Source organism: Camellia sinensis, chromosome 14, assembly GCF_055761805.1.
Source record: "Camellia sinensis isolate YWXY chromosome 14, ASM5576180v1, whole genome shotgun sequence".
NCBI lineage: Eukaryota > Viridiplantae > Streptophyta > Magnoliopsida > Ericales > Theaceae > Camellia > Camellia sinensis.
The window spans coordinates 129,909,530-129,928,431 of record NC_138974.1 but is presented as its reverse complement, the minus strand read 5'-3'; the positions used below and the strand labels follow the sequence as shown (position 1 = coordinate 129,928,431).

Genomic DNA, 18,902 nt, shown 5'->3' with positions numbered 1-18,902 from the left:
AATGCCTACTGACTTGGATTGTCTAAGAAGCCAGACGATGGGCAGCAAACACATGTAGGAGCAGATTTTCAGCCTATGGGAGCCCACCACAGGTCCCGTTTTGATAATCGGAACCGTTAATATATAAAACTCATCGAGTATTATATACTTGTAAAAAATCATATTGATCGAATATCGATAGCTATCTGATCATATTAGTTTTTTTGTCAACTGTTAATTTCTTCACCGTCTATTTTTTTTTTTTACAAAATTGATTTAATCATATAGTTATCGATATCCGATTAACGTGATTTTTTACAAACATATAATACTCGACGAGTTCTACACATTAAACAGTTCAGATTATCGAAACGGGATCCGTTATGGGCTCCCATAGGCTGAACAGCATTGTCTTGTGTATCATGAGAAGTGCATCCAACTGTCTAATGTGTACCAACAACACTACAAACAACACATCACTTCAATACACTTTTTAACTCGTACCTTTTTTTGTAAATTTATATATATATATATATATATATAATATATATATATATATTGTGAATAGTGATAACTTTTTAATTTTTTGTCTTTTTTCATAGATGTCAAAGCAGCCCTAATATTAGGCAGACTCGTAAAGAATCACAGAAGATTTAAGGGACGATACTGGATGAGTAAAGATACAACCCATGAACATCTTTGTCAGCAAGTCCATCAGTTTGTTCAGTTAGATATAAAACAATAATAATACTACTGAGTCAAACAGCTTAACAAGCCTCCAGAAGTAGAATTAATAGGGGTAATAAAAACATAGCCATGTTACATTAAACTTTTAGAATGATAAGCATGTTATTAAATAATTTAAAAGAAAACAGCTCCTCATCTCTCAAGTCCAAGATCTTTAATTCATCTTTTGATTTTTCATCAAAATCTTTAACCTAATAACGATTTGATAACATCTGACAAAAATTACAAAGCAACTCCCAATTATAATAATACCCAAAAAAGTGTGGAAGAAACTATGGTTTGGATGATAGCTGCCTCAGATTGTACTTGGCCAATTCCTTGTATTTCTCAACTACTCCCATCAAGCACACAGTCTGTGAAAGAGAGAAAAGTTAACAAACTTATAATCACGATCGTTGTACCCCAAATTAAAGAAACTTATAATGCATGAACAATAGCATATACTATTCAGACAATTCAATACAATTTCATTCAGTTGCAAACGAGGCAAATGTTCAGACTCGTGCTTGCCAATTGGGCTGTAAAAAGGGTGAATCTAATCGCCAGTACAATCGATTCTACAGGAAAAGGCACTAATGACTTCATCCCAACCTTAAATGTGACACTCGGAACAGTCTTGTTTGACTAGCCTCTATGTCAAACCCAATGGGAAAGCAGTAATTAACAGCCCAGGGAGAAATTTCAATTTCAAATTTATACAAGTGGCTTTAACAAAAGAGACACAATTTTCACCAAAAACCATACGAAGATAAAGGCATATAAGCTAAGCATTTTTTGTCCTACTTGCCCCAGATCACAAGGTATAAGCAACATAATTTAAAAATAGGTTTATTACATTTTATACCCCTAAACTATCACCAAATTGTCTACTTAATCCTTGAACTATCGATCGAGTCTACTAAATCTGTAAAGTATATAAATCAAAATATATTTAGTCCCTAAATTATCGATTGAATCCATTAAATCCCTAAAGTATTTAATTCAAACTTGTTTAGTCCCTAAAATGATTAAAAAATAAAATATAAGCCTATAAGCATTATAAATTAGTAAAAGACCCAATCTAGTTTTTGAAAGAAAAAAAAACTAATTTTTATTGTCTTTGAAAAGTGGGCGTTAGTCCTTATGGTGAATTTCCTTTATAAAAGTAATGACAATTATCTATAACATTTTCTTACTTATCTCCTAAAATGGGTAGGGTCTTTTACTAATTTATAATACTTATGAACATATATTTTATTTTTGTAATCCTTTTAGGGACTAAATAGGTTTGAATTAAATACTTTAAGAGCTTAGTAGATTTAATAGATAGTTTAGATAGATAATTTAGAGACTAATTAGACTTTGATTTATATACTTTAGGGACTAAATCGATAGTTTATGGACTAAGTACACAATCTGGCAATTATTTAGGGGTAAAATGTGTAACAAACCCTTTAACAATTTACCTAGAAACAGCATATTAAAAACAAGGGATAGATTTTGTGGGCTCTATAGTCCCTCAGAAGGCTTTCTTATCCCTACAGTTCACTGGGTTAATATGTATTGTATACATAAACTTCTGATACACAATGCATATGTAGAATTTTTGTGATTTCTACAACTACAAAAAGAGGATTACGTAAAAACTAAAGGAGAGTGAAATGACAATTATTGTAATCCAGTGGCTCATCCACAACAGAAATGGACATCCCATCAAACATGACAAGGCGTACCCTCATCAAACATGACAAGGTATACCCAACAAGCATGTCCAACAAAGCAAAAGATGGGAACACAAACCTTAATCATCTAGAAGTTCTTGAAAATTATATTTCAATGTGCTCTGATGCTTACATGGATAGATAAGATGTAATGTACCCATGGAAAGCACTAATTGGAATGACAATTCTGAGATTTGATTGTTCTCTAATGCCACATTGAAATGACAATTATTATAAAGGATGATGTGAGCTGCCTCAGATTTCACATTTAAGCTGTCAATCCATAGAACCAAGCAACAAGTGCTCATACTCTTGGAGAAACCATTAAAGGGCACGGGTAACTTTTAACCATGTGTCTTTCAAACAAAACAAACAAGAGTAATAACCACTAAATAGAAAACAGTTAACATACAGTTTCAGGTCAATTCATTGAGTTAAGAGGCAGGTTTTCAAAGCATTTATCAACAGATCTATTTCATTTCCTCATCTTCTCTGCAAATGAAATAGTTTGTCTGTGTCCTTTGACGTATTACCGTAAATTAACAAAATTTTAGAAACTAATAATAAATGGTATTAGCACAGGATCGATTAACCAGGTTGACAAGGCATTAATCTGAATGTGTAAACCAGATTGACAAGGCACGAAGATGAACTATCCCAAAATCTCTACGCGACAATCAACTTAACAATTAAAAACTGGTTTGTGTTATAAACAAGCATTACTAGTGGACATACACAAGGCAAAATTTTACATCGAAAAGCACATCTTACCTTGACAATTTGAACCACTATGTTCTTATCTGGATTGTTGAGATCAACCTTGTGAGGTGCAGGAACAGATTTTGCAACTGCATTGATGATTTTCATCCTATCTATACCAGTATTTGCTCGGGCTTCATACAATACTGCAAACTACAACAGATAAGTCAGAAAAGTCCAGGCAACACATTACAGTTCGTGTTCGAAACATGCAATTCCAACTAGGTGAACTCACAACACGATCCAATTCCAACCCAAGCTCGTTTCTTCTTTTTTTTTCCCACCTGTCTTTCCCAACATTGGAGTTCGTTAGGGGTCAAAAAAGAACAAGAGGTTTAATGTTGGTAAACCAGTAAGTGAAGTGTACTAACTTAATTGTTCCCCAGCCACAATTAACAAATTTCACCAACAAAAAGAAAAAAGTCTTAAACTTACAGCATATGACTTCTAGTTCAGATGTATTAAATATCCCAAATCCCAAATCTATATAATATATGCTGAAATTCTCGAAGAACATCAACACAAAAAGTGAAGTTCAGAATGTGTAATTTTTTCCGGAGTTAACAGCAATAATGCAATGCAAGAAAATGTTTAAAAAAACAAGGAGAGAGAAAGAGAGATTAGCCAGTCCAGCATGGACATGTTTCTCCCAGATCTCCTGGATGAGTATCTTTGCATCCCCATTGGTGTTTCCAACTGCCTCTTTATGATAACAAAGCTTCTCAAGTTTGGTGGAACAAACACCTTTACCCACTACTTTGTTATGACATGTATGACATTTTCTCCCCATCCTTTGAGAAAGATTTGCGTCTTGAGAGTTGAGACTTGTTGACAGTGTCAACAACTTGACACTGCCACACATGTTCAAACTAGTTTGCACAAAAAACAGGTTCTTTATCTACAGTAATCTTAAAAATACACATGTGAGCTATATGTGGCTCCTTGCGAAGGAGACTGCACCATGACTATTATTTTTTATCATTTTTTTGCTCTGCATGCATGTATGCATATAGATCATTGTTCTCGGTCAATAAAGTAAATTCACAAGCATAAACTTATCCATGTTCCTGGCCCTGGATTTTGGATAGCATCTTCATCTGGCACACATGTCCAAAGTAAAAACACAACACTTGAGTTCATATCCACAAATTATAGCTAATTTCATCATAGAAATTCCAACATTAACCAGGGAAATTCACAACTAGGGAAGAGATTTCCAGGAAGCCGCATCACCCTTGGCCATAGACTTTAAAATTTGCTCCATTAACTTATTTCTTTCCAAATTTTTTACCTTGGCAGTAGTAGGAGACAAATGCAAATTATCCCCCTTCCAATGTTGATACAAAGTTAGCAAATAGTACCTTGAGTGCAGTTTGAGTTTCCACAGGAAAGTATTGTGAAATGAGTGGTTGGATTGCCCTTGTGATTTCATCTTCTGAAGCATAGCATGTGACTTCAACAGGTAACACTCTTAAGATGAACCTGATTAAAACCAGATTGTGAACCTTCTGTACATCTTTTTAAGATAAAATAACCTATTAACAGTACAAAGGTAATTGACAAATACAAAATCCAATGAACCTTGATATATGTTTCCTTGTTGAGGCAATTGACATCATCATGTGTTGCACAATATCCTTGGGGCTTGGGTCTCCATCTTTCTTACGCATTTGAACAAATACAACACCATTGCACCCTGAATCAAGGTTGTTAAAATGCCTCTGTTTCAAAAACACAACAATTTATTATCAAAACAGGAGAAAGATTCAAGGAATATCTAGGATAAGAATATGCTTTAAGTAATATAGGAAGCTCATAATTTGTCAAAAATATATATAGATTATAAATTGTTTTCAAATGAAAGTACATTTAATATATACAAGATACAACTATTATAGCTTCACTCAGATCGCACTTAACATTGCACTTTGCACTCAAGCTCTAGGAGACTTGGCATCTTACCCACAATTTGAGACTTCATAACTATGCATATAGATGCATCAAATGGTTTACAAATTGCCCCCTCAAAAGATGGAATCTTATATTGAATATACAATTAAATTATCCAGAAAAGACATCAACTCCACATAAATGGTAAAGCTAACAAAACAATTTACTTATTAATTATAGACAATGAAACCCTCCAATCTCCAGGAATACAAATTACAAAGTTTCCACCAAATCTTTTTCTTTTGATTAGGAAAAAGTTTATCCGTTAAGAATTGAGTGGAATTTGAAGAAAGTGTGAGATAATGCTTAAAAAATTGTGTGATTCTTTGTTGGTAAGAACAGGAAGTAAATAGGCAAGTGAAAAATTAAAATAAAATAAAATAAAAATCATAAAAAAATTATAGGCACAAATAAAAGCTTAGTGAGCATATTGAATTGGATGCTTCCATTTTTCTTATATATATTCCTTTTCTTTTTAAATTTCATAGCAGATTTGGTTGAATATACAAGACCATTGAGACAAGAACATACTTTCCACAAATTTCAATTGCGGTGAAGATATAAATCCACATTAATGTTACCAAATAAATAACTAAAAGTAATTCTGTATGCATCCGCTATCACTAGAATATATCACTAAATAGAAGAAGGCGTGCAAAAATTTCCAGCGCAAACTGCTGGAAATGAAATTGCTGCAAACCATGATAATAACCAAGGACAAGAAGGATTTAAAATAAATTTCTTTGAAAAAAAGAACAAAATAAAACAAAACAACAGCCATAAGCTATGAAGCACCGATACTTCAAAACAAGTGCCGTATCCGTGTCGGACACATGGAAGCGGCGGGGACAAATATGGGACACGTCACATGGCATGTATCCTTATTTAAATAATTTATTTTTAGGGGAAACACCGAGGACACACTAGAAACATGCCAAGTTGTCTTTTCTCTCATTTTCTTTAGTGCTTTTGATGAATGTTGAATGTTATTATTTTTTTTTTCTTAGATTTAAATACTTAATAGATCATCCATAAAATTATATATATATATAAACTATAAGTGTAAATTCAAAAGTGCATTTTTTTAATAAATAAATAAAAAATTATAGAATTAGAGTTAATTTTTGTTAATATTGATTGTTTGTAGATCTAATACTAATCTAGATAGTAAATAAAAATATATAAAAACATATTTTATTGTCGTGTCCCCGCCTTGTCCATGCCCCCATTTTTTTTAATTTGCCGTGTCCCATGCCCTATCCATGTCCGCATCTGCATCCGCATCCATATCCATATCCGTATCCATGTCCATGCTTCTTAGGCCATAAGCTAAAATGGTTTAATGACACGGAGTCCGGGTTCACAATATCATTCCCATATATATGAAGTGCCAAAACTATTTCAGAAGCTATCATTGACTTACCTTGCTTCTGTCAGTTAACTCTTCAAGTTCTGCTTCAATTAACTTATCTATGGACTTCTCCTCCACTTTATTAGTTATGACATTTCCATGTTTTGATGCATTTGTTTCTAGGCATTGTTTCTTTGTTGGTGGCTCCTCAACTTCAACTTCTGGACTTTTATGACATGTAGCAGCCTCTTTATTATCATCCTTATTTTCTTCCAGTTTATGAGGATCTGGGTCTGCATGTATGGAACTTTCATGATTTGCATCATCTTCTGCATGAGTACCTGGTTTATCTTTGTCCTCTTCCTTTTCCTTCTGATCATCATCGTCCTCGTTCTCATCATCATCATCATCATCATCATCACTACTAGAAGAATCAGAATATGTGAATTTAGTCTTTTTATTCACAGGTTTATCAGGTAACTGTCCAAGTTTTATGCCTGAAGCCTTCCCATGGACTAGCTCTTCATAGAACTGCACCATATAACCAAAGAAACAGAAGCTCAGTAAGAGGTGTCTCATTGAATTCCATATCGCATGCAAGTTTAATGGTGCATTCACTACTTTGAATCTTTTGCATGCGACAACTAAAGTAGCCAATCTACATATCCTAGCTGAATAGATAAAGTATTTAATGACCTTTGGTCCCACAATTTTAATCCATCTTCCACAAAATGATAATAAAATTATCATGAATCATGCGAATTAATTGGAAAATAGGGCAATAATAGGAGGGACAGAAGTAACATAAGGGTGAAAGCAATAATGAAATCTGGACACAGCAAGGCTGTTTAATTCATCAAAATCAAGCAGTAGCGATCTAATGTTAAGCAAGAATTAAAAAAAGAAAAGGACGCTGAAAATGTTACTGTAATTGCTGTAGTGTCATCTACAGCGAAGAGAGAGAGAGAGAGAGAGAGAGAGAGAGAGAACAAGCACATCCAGGAACAGAAACCAATACAATCATCAAATAAATAACGGAAGGAAATGCACATGAACAATGTCACTGGATATGATTCAACTTATACATTGGTTTGGTAGTTTTATACCCACTAATAAAATAGCATGGCATGAAGCCATCAGCATAAAAGACATAGAACAGTATACTGTCTTCCATTTTATAACTCAATTTTCTCCCAAAACCATTAGAAAGATTACAAACTTACATATTACTATGTTTTAAAAAAAATTGTCACAACAAAGCTTGAAGCCAGAGGACTTTCGGAATGAATATATGGTCAACCATTTTTTTAATCGGCATATATGGGGGAACTATTCCATGCATATAAAAATTATTCTTTGAAGTCAGCTTTACACTTCACTACGCCCATTTTTCTGGAATTTTAATTTTAGACACATGCTTTTCTTAGGAACTAAGTTATAGACATAGAGGCAAATTTCAAAGTATAAAGTTCACATCAAACAAAATGTTATAACACAAATCACTTTTCTTCATGGAAAGATTCTATGCATCTCAATGAAACCATTAAACATTATAAACTACATTTATATGGTTTCAAAAAACAACAAAATTATCGGATTGTATGCCTAGTTGGCAAAATTATCAGATGAAAAAGAAATTCAAGCTTAATTACGAATCTTTCAATGAAAGTTTCATTCCATAATAGCTAGATTCAGGCAATATGTATAAAAACTGTAGATTCCGCAAGCTCCACACACCCAAAAAAAGTGTATAATGTCACTATGTAACTCAAGAGTGCTTACTTGGACTGTTTGTGGCAGTAGAAAATAGTATCCCGTGTCATAGAATTACACCTTTTTCTTTTTTTATTTTGTCTAGAGAAGATTATACCTATGGTATTATTCTTATAGCATTATGATAGGGTTATGGTTGTTTATATACTTTTGCATAATTGGATATTGAAGCATTGAGTAGAATGATTAGAAGACAATATAGGGCGTATTTATGGAAGGTTTCCGAAAAGGGGAAGGTGGATTGGTTTCCTACGGTGGTTTCTTATTTTCATTTTGCAGTTACATTTTTCTGGGATGGACTTAAAAGAAATTTAGCTACCTACATTGTCACCTTTTGTGAATTATAGTTATGATAGGTTTGAAGGTGAATTTGCACATAATAAAAGTTCACCATGGTTCATGAGGTGGTGAATATAGATGCTCTCAAATCTATTTTAGATTGTGAAGTAGGTTTGCTACCTAGGACATGTCAAACTGTCATCAGGTTTCTTTTAAGTTGAAAGCAGTGTGGGATTGGAGTTTGAGAGGTTCCAAATAAAATTGGCAAGGCAGAAAAGACAGTTATCATCAAAGGGGGCAAGGTTTACTTTTAATAAGAGCACTTTATCGAATTTGCCTGCTTAATTTACATCTTTGTTCACCATTCCATCATCAGTGACTAAGAGACTTGAGAAGATGAAAGTGATTTTCCTTTCCAGAGTAACCGGACAAAGATTTTATAATAATAAAGTAAAATAATGCATCTGGTGAGAAGAAGAATCACCACATGATCTTAAAAGGTTCTAAGGAAGCATATGATCGATTTACAAAATGGCAAAGACTGAGAAAGCATATGGAAACAAAGAAGAACAAGAATGCATCTATAACAATAAAGTGAAATAATGTAGAGGTCTAACAAGTAGAAGAATGACAACATGATCTTAAAAGAATCTGAGAAAGCATATGATGAATTTGCAAAAAGAAAAAAGACTTCAAGAAAGCAAATGAAAGCAAAGAACCAAAAAAATTGCATGAGATAGATACCTGACAGTGTCAACATCAATAAAGCAGTTTTAACAAGAGGTCAATTGGACATTAAGTCCCTATCAATATCTAGGCTCAATTGCTTATAAAAAATGAAAAATTAAGTTGTGCCTCATGGAAAGCATAATGGATGACAATAGAGAAAATTACAGAGATTATACAACAATAGTATCCCTACCAAATGGGGAAAAAGAAAAAGAAGAAGAAGAAGATAAAAAGGCCACAAGTTTCAATTGGACAGTTACAATATGAGGCATGTGTTAACAGCAACACATGCTATAGGAATCTCAGCAAAGAAACAACTTGTCGTTTTGTCGATGTAATGATTGTTTCTGAATACAGGGCATTAAAATTAGTCATAAAACTATCCAGACAATATAAATCAAGTTATGCATACTGCAGAACAACATTGTAAAGATAACACCAAGTCAGAGGTAAAAGATAATAATGAATGTCCCTGCAAAGTGTTACGGTAAAATGAAATTCATATAACTTATTATACATAGATGGAATACGGCTCTTATTATTAGTAATTAATGTTGATCACCATTTGATATCTTAAAAACTTGAGCCTATTGCATCTTTTTAGCCAAGTTAAACTGCTTGCTTCATGGAAAAGTATACACTGAAATACTTATCAGTAATATCCTACACGTATTTGACACACATGAGTATATGATATACAGAAAACTTCATAGGGGTCTCACCCAACTACATGCAAGAGTATATTTAAGTATTCATTTCTCCCAATGAAAATTTTATTGTATGAACCTTGGGGAAATCATATCCCATTATCATCAAGTACATTTAGGGGGTAATCGTGTCTTTATACCTCAACTCAACTTTTACCCATAAATTTTTCACCACAAATATAAGATCCTTCGAGAAAAATTAAACATTACCACAAAAGCCAATCTATCACAACTTCACAAGTATCACACAATTTAAGCAAAACAATAAGAACCTATCAATAATTTTTTCATATGGGCCCATGACCTCACCTAAAATACAAACATAGCACATTTTCTTCTTTTTTTTTGGTTGGTCCAACATAATTAATGGCATTCATACAAATATTACTTATAGTTGTTTCTACAGCAACAACAAAAAAATATTCTATGCAATTTGGATGATAAAAACAAGGGGCCCCCTTGTGGTTTGGGAACATGGTACGTCACATGCTCTAAAATGTGGTACGATAAGGGTAGACTTTTATATATTACACTTGTAGACACCCCATTTTTGACCGACCTCAAGACTTGGACGTCATCGTTTGTGCACTCGATGATTGTGCTTGTTTGTGCTTGTTTTGAGCGCCCGAAGTTCTTGGCGGAACACCTTGTCTTTGAACCTCTAAACCTATTTTGTTTTGTGCTTGTTTTTTGGCCAAACCTTATTGCCTCTTGCCTGGAAGGGGCCTTGTCGGCCACTTTTTGTTCTTGTCGACTACTTGAAGTGGCCGATCGGCTACTTAGAGTGGCCGACGGCCATTTGTCTCCTTTTTCAGATATTTGTTTGCCATCTATGCCAGCTGTTACTCACTGAAGTCCATCTCCATACACGTGTATGGAGGGATGAATACAAGCTCTAAGCTTGATTTTCTATATATAGGGGATGCTCTCCCCCATTTGGGGAGGTTAGATTTTTTGGATCAAAATTCTCTCTCTCTCTAGAATTCTCTCTCTCTTCTTACTTTGTGCTTGATAGTTGATTTTCTCTACACCTTTGCACACTAACCCTTAACCATATTTGACCATCTTGGAGCTAAGGTACCTTGGAGCCTAATTTGAGTTTTTGGAAGGAGGTTTGAGCCTAAAAGTGTGGCTGTTTTGTGCTGTGCTTTAACAGGTATAGGACTTACCTTGTAGACTTTGTTTTAATTACTTGCTTTGCCATATTTTTATACTGTTTTTGGCCTAGTTTTTAACTACAAAAAACCTCTAATTTTTGGGCCTAAACATGATGGTTTGAGGTCATTTTGCATAAAGGGGTAGTCTACCCTTCTTGTTGCCTAATTGTGAAGCTTTTTGTACCATCTTTCAGGGCTTTCAAATCAAACTTTTTGGACCTTTAAACCACTGAAATTCAGAGTTATTTCAGTGGTGGAAAGCATATTTTGAAGTCCAAAATAGGAGAGGTTAGCCTCCCCTCCTTGTGTCTCACTTGCATGCCTAGTTAGCATCACATGGTAGCATGTTTTTGTAGCCTATCTTAACTTATTTCTAGCATATGTTTGCCTCTGATTTGGAATGATTTAGCTCTGTTTTGGGCTGTTTTGGTTATATGAGTCTTATTTTGCATAGTTGTAGTGCAAATGGCTTCACTAGTTTGGTGTTTTAGGCCATTAAAGATGCTTTACTTGAGTTGGTTGCATGTTGTAGTTTCTTTTTACATGTAATTTCAGCATATATAGCTCTGCCACATGCTCATTTGTTTCACTCTTTCATTACTTTTAAGAGTTGCTCTTGAGTCTTATTTGCAAGCTAACACGTGAGCATGTTTTTCTAGCACTTTGTACCTTAATCTCAGCATGATTTAGTCACTGTTTTGACTGGTCTTAGCTCTGTTTTGAGCTGGTTTGGCCCTTTGAGGCTTGTATTGTGTGGTTGTGGTGCAACCTCTTTCACTAGCTTAAGGTGTTAGGCTTTTTAGCATAACTTGCATGAGTTACTTGCATGATTTAGTGTCATTTTGCACTCTATTTCAGCATTGAAATCTTTGCAATCTCTCTCTATTCTTCACTCTTTCATTTGTTTTGAAAGTGACTTCAAACCCCTTGTTAGCTTGAGTGTGGAATTGAGGCCCTCATGCCTAATGGTTTAATTCCTTCAGGAGTTCATTACCAACAGCATGAGGCCTCTTTCATGCTCAAGGTACTTGTGGTTTAAGCTCTCCTTCCATTAGAGGACATTTACCTTTGGACTAACCAATTAAAGAATGGATTGGTAATCTAAAATGAGTAAATAAAATGAACGAAGTAAAAGAGGCAAGATTAAGCATCTTTACGTTGCATTGAATGTGTTTGGATCGGACGTTAATCCGAACACGAGAAAATTGGGACGTTTCATACTCAAAGTGATGAACGTGCCACTTTTCTTAGTCACCGTCACCCTTGATCATGCATGATAGGGTGGTGGTCCGTTGAGTCTTATTTGTGCACTGATTAAGCTTGTACAAACTTGGCTCTCTAGCCATCATGCATTGAAAATGCTTGATTGATGGTTTGAAGGCCAAGAGTTACCCTCCTTTGAGTTTGTGCGATGATAAAAAGGGCAACAGTACACACATTCCTTGAAAATACATTGCTTTGCCTCTGTTTGCTCTCTGTTGCAGCAAAAGGAGAAGTCCAAGGATGTGGTGGCCGACCGGCCAGCTTTAGTGGCCAACGACCACTTGGAGTGACCGATCGGCCAGTTGAGGTAGCCGACAGCCACTTTTTGTAGCCGACCGGCCACCAGTCAATTTTTGCACAAATGTGCTCCTAAGTTGGAGCAGAGGCATTCTGGGAGTTGGTATAATTTTCAGTGATCAAAACGAGTACAAACAGAGGCATCCGATAGCAAGGAAATTGCATTTTCGGGCGAAACAACCAAGTATGCATGCATCCCTAGCCCTCGAGGCCATTTAGTCGCTTTTGTTAACTTAGAATAAGTTAGCTATTTCATTCATACAATTGTTGTAATTAATTAGCTTAATTTGTTTTGTAATATTTTAGCTAGCTTAGAATAGTTAGTTAATTTATTTCAATTGTTGTAACAATTAGCTAGAATAGTTAATTAGTTTCGTATTGTAATAATTAACTTAATTAGCGTAGCTAGTTAGCGCTTATTCATTCGGACCCTCCTTCGCGAGGGCGCAATGTTATAATAAGGGTGCGTGTGTGTGCATGTCTTCCAACCCTACATCTTTCTCCCTTTTATTTATTCGCTTTCAATGGTTAGATTAGGGACATGTTTCAATTAGCATACCTTATGCTTGCATGTTTGCATCATTCATTTGTCATGTATACACCGAGGCTCAGCGCATCATTCAAACTGCATTGTCAATTTCAATACTTCTTTGAATACGTGTTTCAAAGCATGCTATCAAAGTGTTGCAAATTCCATGATTAGGCAGCCAAGCCTATTTAGTTGCATTATTGCATATGTTGCATTAGGCATCTTGTATAGTTAGGATCATGCATCTTTCTAACTAGCTTTTGTTTTGGCTTGGAGGACTCGGTAAGTTTTTACGCTTTAGCATACTTGCATGAGTGTGATTGCCATATTGTCATGTTTTGCATGCTTTCCATGAGGTTATGTGCTTAAATGCTAAACTGCATGAATACCTGTAGATGAAGGCTTTGTTACTTTAATTGGAATAGTTCAACGAATGTGAGTTTTAAGCCCACTTTGCAAAGTGACAACTCATGTTTTAAGTCCACTTGAGGTAGCAAATCCACGTTTTAGCCCAGTTGAGGGTGGCAAATTCAAACCATTTTTAAAAGCAAACATGAGCTGAAATGTTCCAATTCTTGCGATTTTAGTCTATACTTGCTTGTGTGCGTCACATAGTAAAGTTAGCTAATAATCGGAATAAGAACACATAATGTTTACAAAATAACATATCATGATAGCAGAGGCCGATCTTTGATCGGGCGAACGGTGGTGCTCATTTCAGAACCTTCCCCTGTCGTACCTAAGTTCTCGAGCCGAGACAACTTTGGTAATGACGGCCACGTGGCCTTTGGCACGAGTCAGGGTTTCCTAAATTTTTCTAAAATAAAATATTTAGGTGGTGACTCTGTAATCTGGCAAAGCAGTACAATTTTGGCATTATTTGATTTAAAATCTGATTTTCCAAAATAATTTGCCAGATTAGACTCTTTGGTGTTTATCAGTTTCACATTGCACTTTGTGAGATTAGATTCAGAACCCTGATAGGAGTCCGAATTGTACGACCAATTCGAACGACCAATTCGAACTCTATGAAAGGGGGGCGCGAAAAAGTCGAGCAATAACACTAAGAATTTAAGGTAATTTTAAAGTAATTTTCTTTTAACTATTAGGCATCTAATAAAATATATATATATATATATATTCAGTTTTGATATTTTTGTCTTGTCAAAACTTAAGCCACCTTAGATTTTAGTTCATTGTATTTGATTTTTTCCTCCGAAGGTTACATTTAAGGAAATATATTAGAAAAAACTTTTGAAATCATTTCGGATCACTAAATTTACCATTTTGAAACAAAAGTGTACCATGTTTAGGAAAATAAGTACCAATATGTAATTTACCTGAGTATTAGCGTTTTATGTTAACACATGGCCAACGTGCACATAACTCTCATGTGGTTTGTAGGCTAAACTGTACCATCAAGCCCGTTAACGGCTTAAGCAAAAAGACTAAAATACCCTTGTACACAAGTAACCTCATTGTGCAAACCATTTGATATTTTCATCATTTTTTTTTTTTTGGAAGCAAAATTCATTTTAACCCCATGTGTTTTACTCCATGTGCAATTTACCCTTAACATTTGAAAATGGGCACATAAACTTCCTGACACCTGTTTCACACTTACTATTATGTCTGTTTCACACTTACTATTATGTGATTATTTCCAAATAATAGGGGTAATCCACACATGGGTCAAACGAGTTAAAATGAAATTTGCCCTAAAAACAAACCAATTTGGAAAGCTAGCAACAAAAGATCATACGGTTAACTAATAGCAATACAGAAACAAACGAGAAAAGGTGAGAGAATAGGTCATACAGAATCGATAACATTAATGGATTCATGAGAGGCTTGGCGTTCCCTCCCACCATCACAGGTGATGAAGAATCCCTGCACTCCGGGGCGTAATGGGTACGAACCCTTCTTCACACTTCTCTGAAAAATTAAAAAGAAATTGGATTTTAGCATCGGAAAATCAAATGCATATATATAGGGAGAGAGAGAGAGAGAGAGAGAGAACTGACGTTGTAAGGGAGATATCTTTGCTTCCTCTTCGTGGTGTTCTTATTGGTATTGGTACTGTTGCTGCTGGACTTGGATTTGCTTTCAGAGGCCATTTGAGCGTTCACTGAGTATCTGCTACTGCTACAGCTACAGCCACAGCCAAACCAGTTCGTACTGCGAAGAGGACGAGGAAGAGGAAGAGGAAGAGAGAGAGTTACAACTTACAAGAACCGAGTTTAGGGCTCAGAAAAAACATTCAAAAACTGGTAAGATTATCTCGAATGGTGTTTGTTAAACGTTGTTTTGGGAGGTTGGGTTTTAGTCAATTTTTTTTTTGATTTGTAACCAAAGTTAAAAATTGATTTTTTTGAATTTTTTTTCATTTGGGAAGGTGATTTTTAGCCTACATGGGTGAAGTTGTAATATTTTAAACTAAATAAGGATAGTTTGATTATTTGATTATGATTTGACATCATAAACAAATATTAATTAAAAAAAGTTAAAAGTCACTTTTTATTAACTTTTCAAATTATTTGTCTAAAAAAGCCAAAAGCTTAGGCCTCGTTTGGGAACCATCACTTTTAGCTAAAAAATCAAAAAGCTACTAAATTAGCCAAAAAACTAACAACTCATACCAAAAAGTCAAAAATTCTCTTTTCTTTCTACTTTTTACACATCTTTTCGTAAAAAGTCAAAAAGTCATTCCAAACATACTATTTTTTTAACTCATATTTTAACGAAATAGTCAAAAAGTTATTAAATTAGCCTGTTCCCAAACGAGGCCTTAGTTAAAAGTCAAAAAATCATTTTTTACTATCTTCCCAAAATAAGTCAAAATAGCATTCAGCTTCTTTGGTTATAATTTTTAGAGGGTTTTATTTTTTTATTTTTCTTATTTAATGTTTTTAATAAATTTTTTTAATATTTTAAGTAATTTTTTTTAATTTTTAAATTTATCTAACATAAATACACTTAAAAAGTGTACTATTTGTGAAAAAAATCTTTAAAAAACGTAAAATACCAAAAAATTAAAAATATATATAAAATTCAGTATATTTTTCGTATTTTTGTGTATTTATTAATTTTTTAAAAATATTTTACTATTTAGATACATCTAAGTATAATGCATCTAAAATAATGCTATAATTTGGCAATAAATAGTGCTAAATATTTTTTCACAAATATTTTACTATTTAGATATATCTAAGTATAATGTATCTAAAATAATGCTATAAATAGTGTTATTTTGCCAAATTATAGCAATAGTGCTCCAATGGCACTTGTTATTTTAACAAATCTCAACTAGAGGCTTTTTGGGATGTTCTAAATAAGTGCACTTTTTGAATTTTTATGAAATATGGGTTGGGTTTGAAGTAATGTGGTAGAGAGGTGATGTAACTTAAATAAGATGATGTGACTTAAATAGGATATTAACTTTTTGATTTTTTGACTTTTTTTGAATATGCCAAACCTAGCCTAACTTTCCCTCTAAGTTTATAGATGTTATTTGGATATAGGTTTTTAGTTTTTTTTTTTTTTTTTTTTTTTGGAGGGGGGGTTTATTTTTTTGTCTTTTTTGACAATTTTTTTAATTGCTTCTAAAAGAATTATATATTTATATTATTTCCGACTAAACAAATATAAAAAATTAAAAAAAATTAAAAAATTAGAAAAATAATTTAAATATAATTCACCCAACTAAAAAATATATCATTACAAAAAAAAAAAAAAAACAAACAAACAAACAAACAAACAAATTTATCAGGAGATAGGAGACAAATTTAAATATAATGGACCACTACATTACATTACAAAATAAAAATGACATTGCAAATAAAGACTAAAACAATTACATTAAAAAATAAATGACATTGCAAGATTAAAAAAATACATTCTCCCGTAATTATTCATCAGGAGGCAAGAGAAAATAGTAATTTAGGTTGCTGACATATGCGGATCACTTGGCGAAAATCTCATTTTTTCACATTGTGTAATAAGCTTTCATCTGAGAGTCCAAATGTGAATTGTCCGTAGTCATTATCTAATGTTCTTCCTTTTTTATCTCATGTTCTTGTCTTCTGATCTAAAGTTCTTTCGTCTCCTGCAGTGCTTGAATCCTTTTTTCTTCTCTTTCATTTTTTTTTCTTTTCTTTCTCAGTAAGGTGTTGGTTAAATGTCTTCAATTGTATGCTCATTTTTTGGACTTCAGCTTCAACAACTTGATTTCTTTGAAATAATTCTTTTGAAGCTTTCCTACCCATAGGCTTTTACCCATTTGCAGAGACACTACCCTCACCAACAGTTAGATTGTTACCAACACTTAGACTGGTGTCATTTTCAAGAGAAATGCAGTTATCCATAGGGGAATCGGGGGCTGAATTAGGGGAAAACGGTGTATGTATCCTTAATTTCACCGTGTTTACGGGAGTTACATCTTGCCACCTGATATTGTTTTGCAAGATCAGTCAACAATGTTCAAAAGCAAAATGTTTGTTTTCATCTTTATGGTCTAACAGTTTTGCTTGAAACATCTGTATCAATAAAATATTATATTAATTAATTAGTTAATTAATTTTTATACAAGACAAAATAAAAAAAAACTAACATAATAAATGAAGCTAAAATCTTACTATATCAACTTGAGACATCCCACTTGGATGTAGATTTTCGACTTGCGCTAAATATCCACGAAATTTGTTGCAACATTTTATGATTACACCCCATCGAGATAGGATAGACACTTATATTCTTAAGTACTCATTTTGCAATGAACAATAATTTTCAAAAATTCTTCTCCAAAAATGAGCATGAAATTGCAAATTTTCAACAATTGGGTCTTCAGTAATGTGACACCAAGCTTTACAAATTGACATATCTTCTTGCGTGGTGAATGATTTTCCTCTCTTTATTTTTGATGAACCTTACATACTGATTGTGTGAAAAATTAAAAAGAAAAATTGTTGTTATGAACTCAAATTGGTGAAACAAGGTGTGTGTATTTATACTACTATAAAAATATTACCCTTTTTTTAGCCGTTTAATTTATAGTTGTTGGTGTGTTGTCTGTTTAGAAAAATAGCCGTTTTTTTTACTTCCAAATTAAAATAGAGCCGTTAGCTCATGTTACAAATTCCCAAACAGTACCATCACCGTTGGATTATATACATCCACCAACTGAGATGAAACCTTATCAAAATGTCTCTCATTCCAAGACACTACCATGGGTCCATCACTCTCTCTCTCTCTTCTCTCTCTATATTCCTCAATTTAATCACCAAATCGTATCTCATTCCAAGACACTACCATCAAACCCTATCTTACTTCTCTCTATCTTTGAATTTAGGGTTGGTGTTTGGGGGTTTCGAAAAGGCGATTGGGGATGAAAAAGGGACCGATTGAGGACCGATTGGAGATGAGAGAGGAGTCGGTGTCGGAGTCCACGGTTATGGCGATGGAGAGAAAGAGAGAGATACGAGAGAAGAATTAGAGGAATGAAGTCGATTCAGGTACCTTTGCAGATTAAACAAAGGACCACCAGATCGATTTGAAGATCGATTCATTTGCAGGCCGATTTTGAACTAAGGACCACCAGATCGGTTCATTTGCAGATCGATTCAGGTACCTTTTCTTCACTTTTCTTGTTCGAGAGTGGTGTTGAAGATTCACAACTGCAGATCG

General features: G+C 33.9%; 1 protein-coding gene across 3 annotated transcripts; it reads right to left on the bottom strand.

Annotated features, from left to right (window-relative positions):
• Positions 1-779: 779 nt before the first annotated feature.
• LOC114291979 (THUMP domain-containing protein) lies at positions 780-15,591 on the bottom strand. Of its 3 annotated transcripts, XR_003639534.2 has the most exons (8): positions 15,245-15,591; positions 15,039-15,155; positions 6,559-7,017; positions 4,767-4,906; positions 4,547-4,667; positions 3,421-3,469; positions 3,198-3,338; positions 780-1,079 (listed from the first exon to the last, which is right to left on the bottom strand). XR_003639534.2 is itself a non-coding variant. In XM_028235863.2 (7 exons), exons 1-7 carry the CDS (start codon positions 15,335-15,337, stop codon positions 999-1,001), a joined length of 1,152 nt encoding a protein of 383 aa, XP_028091664.2. In that variant the 5' UTR covers positions 15,338-15,591; the 3' UTR covers positions 780-998. The 3 variants fall into 3 exon arrangements, 1 of the variants encoding a protein (XP_028091664.2); XR_003639536.2 differs by lacking the exon at positions 3,421-3,469 and having other exon boundaries at positions 3,198-3,331; XM_028235863.2 differs by lacking the exon at positions 3,421-3,469.
• Positions 15,592-18,902: the final 3,311 nt, after the last annotated feature.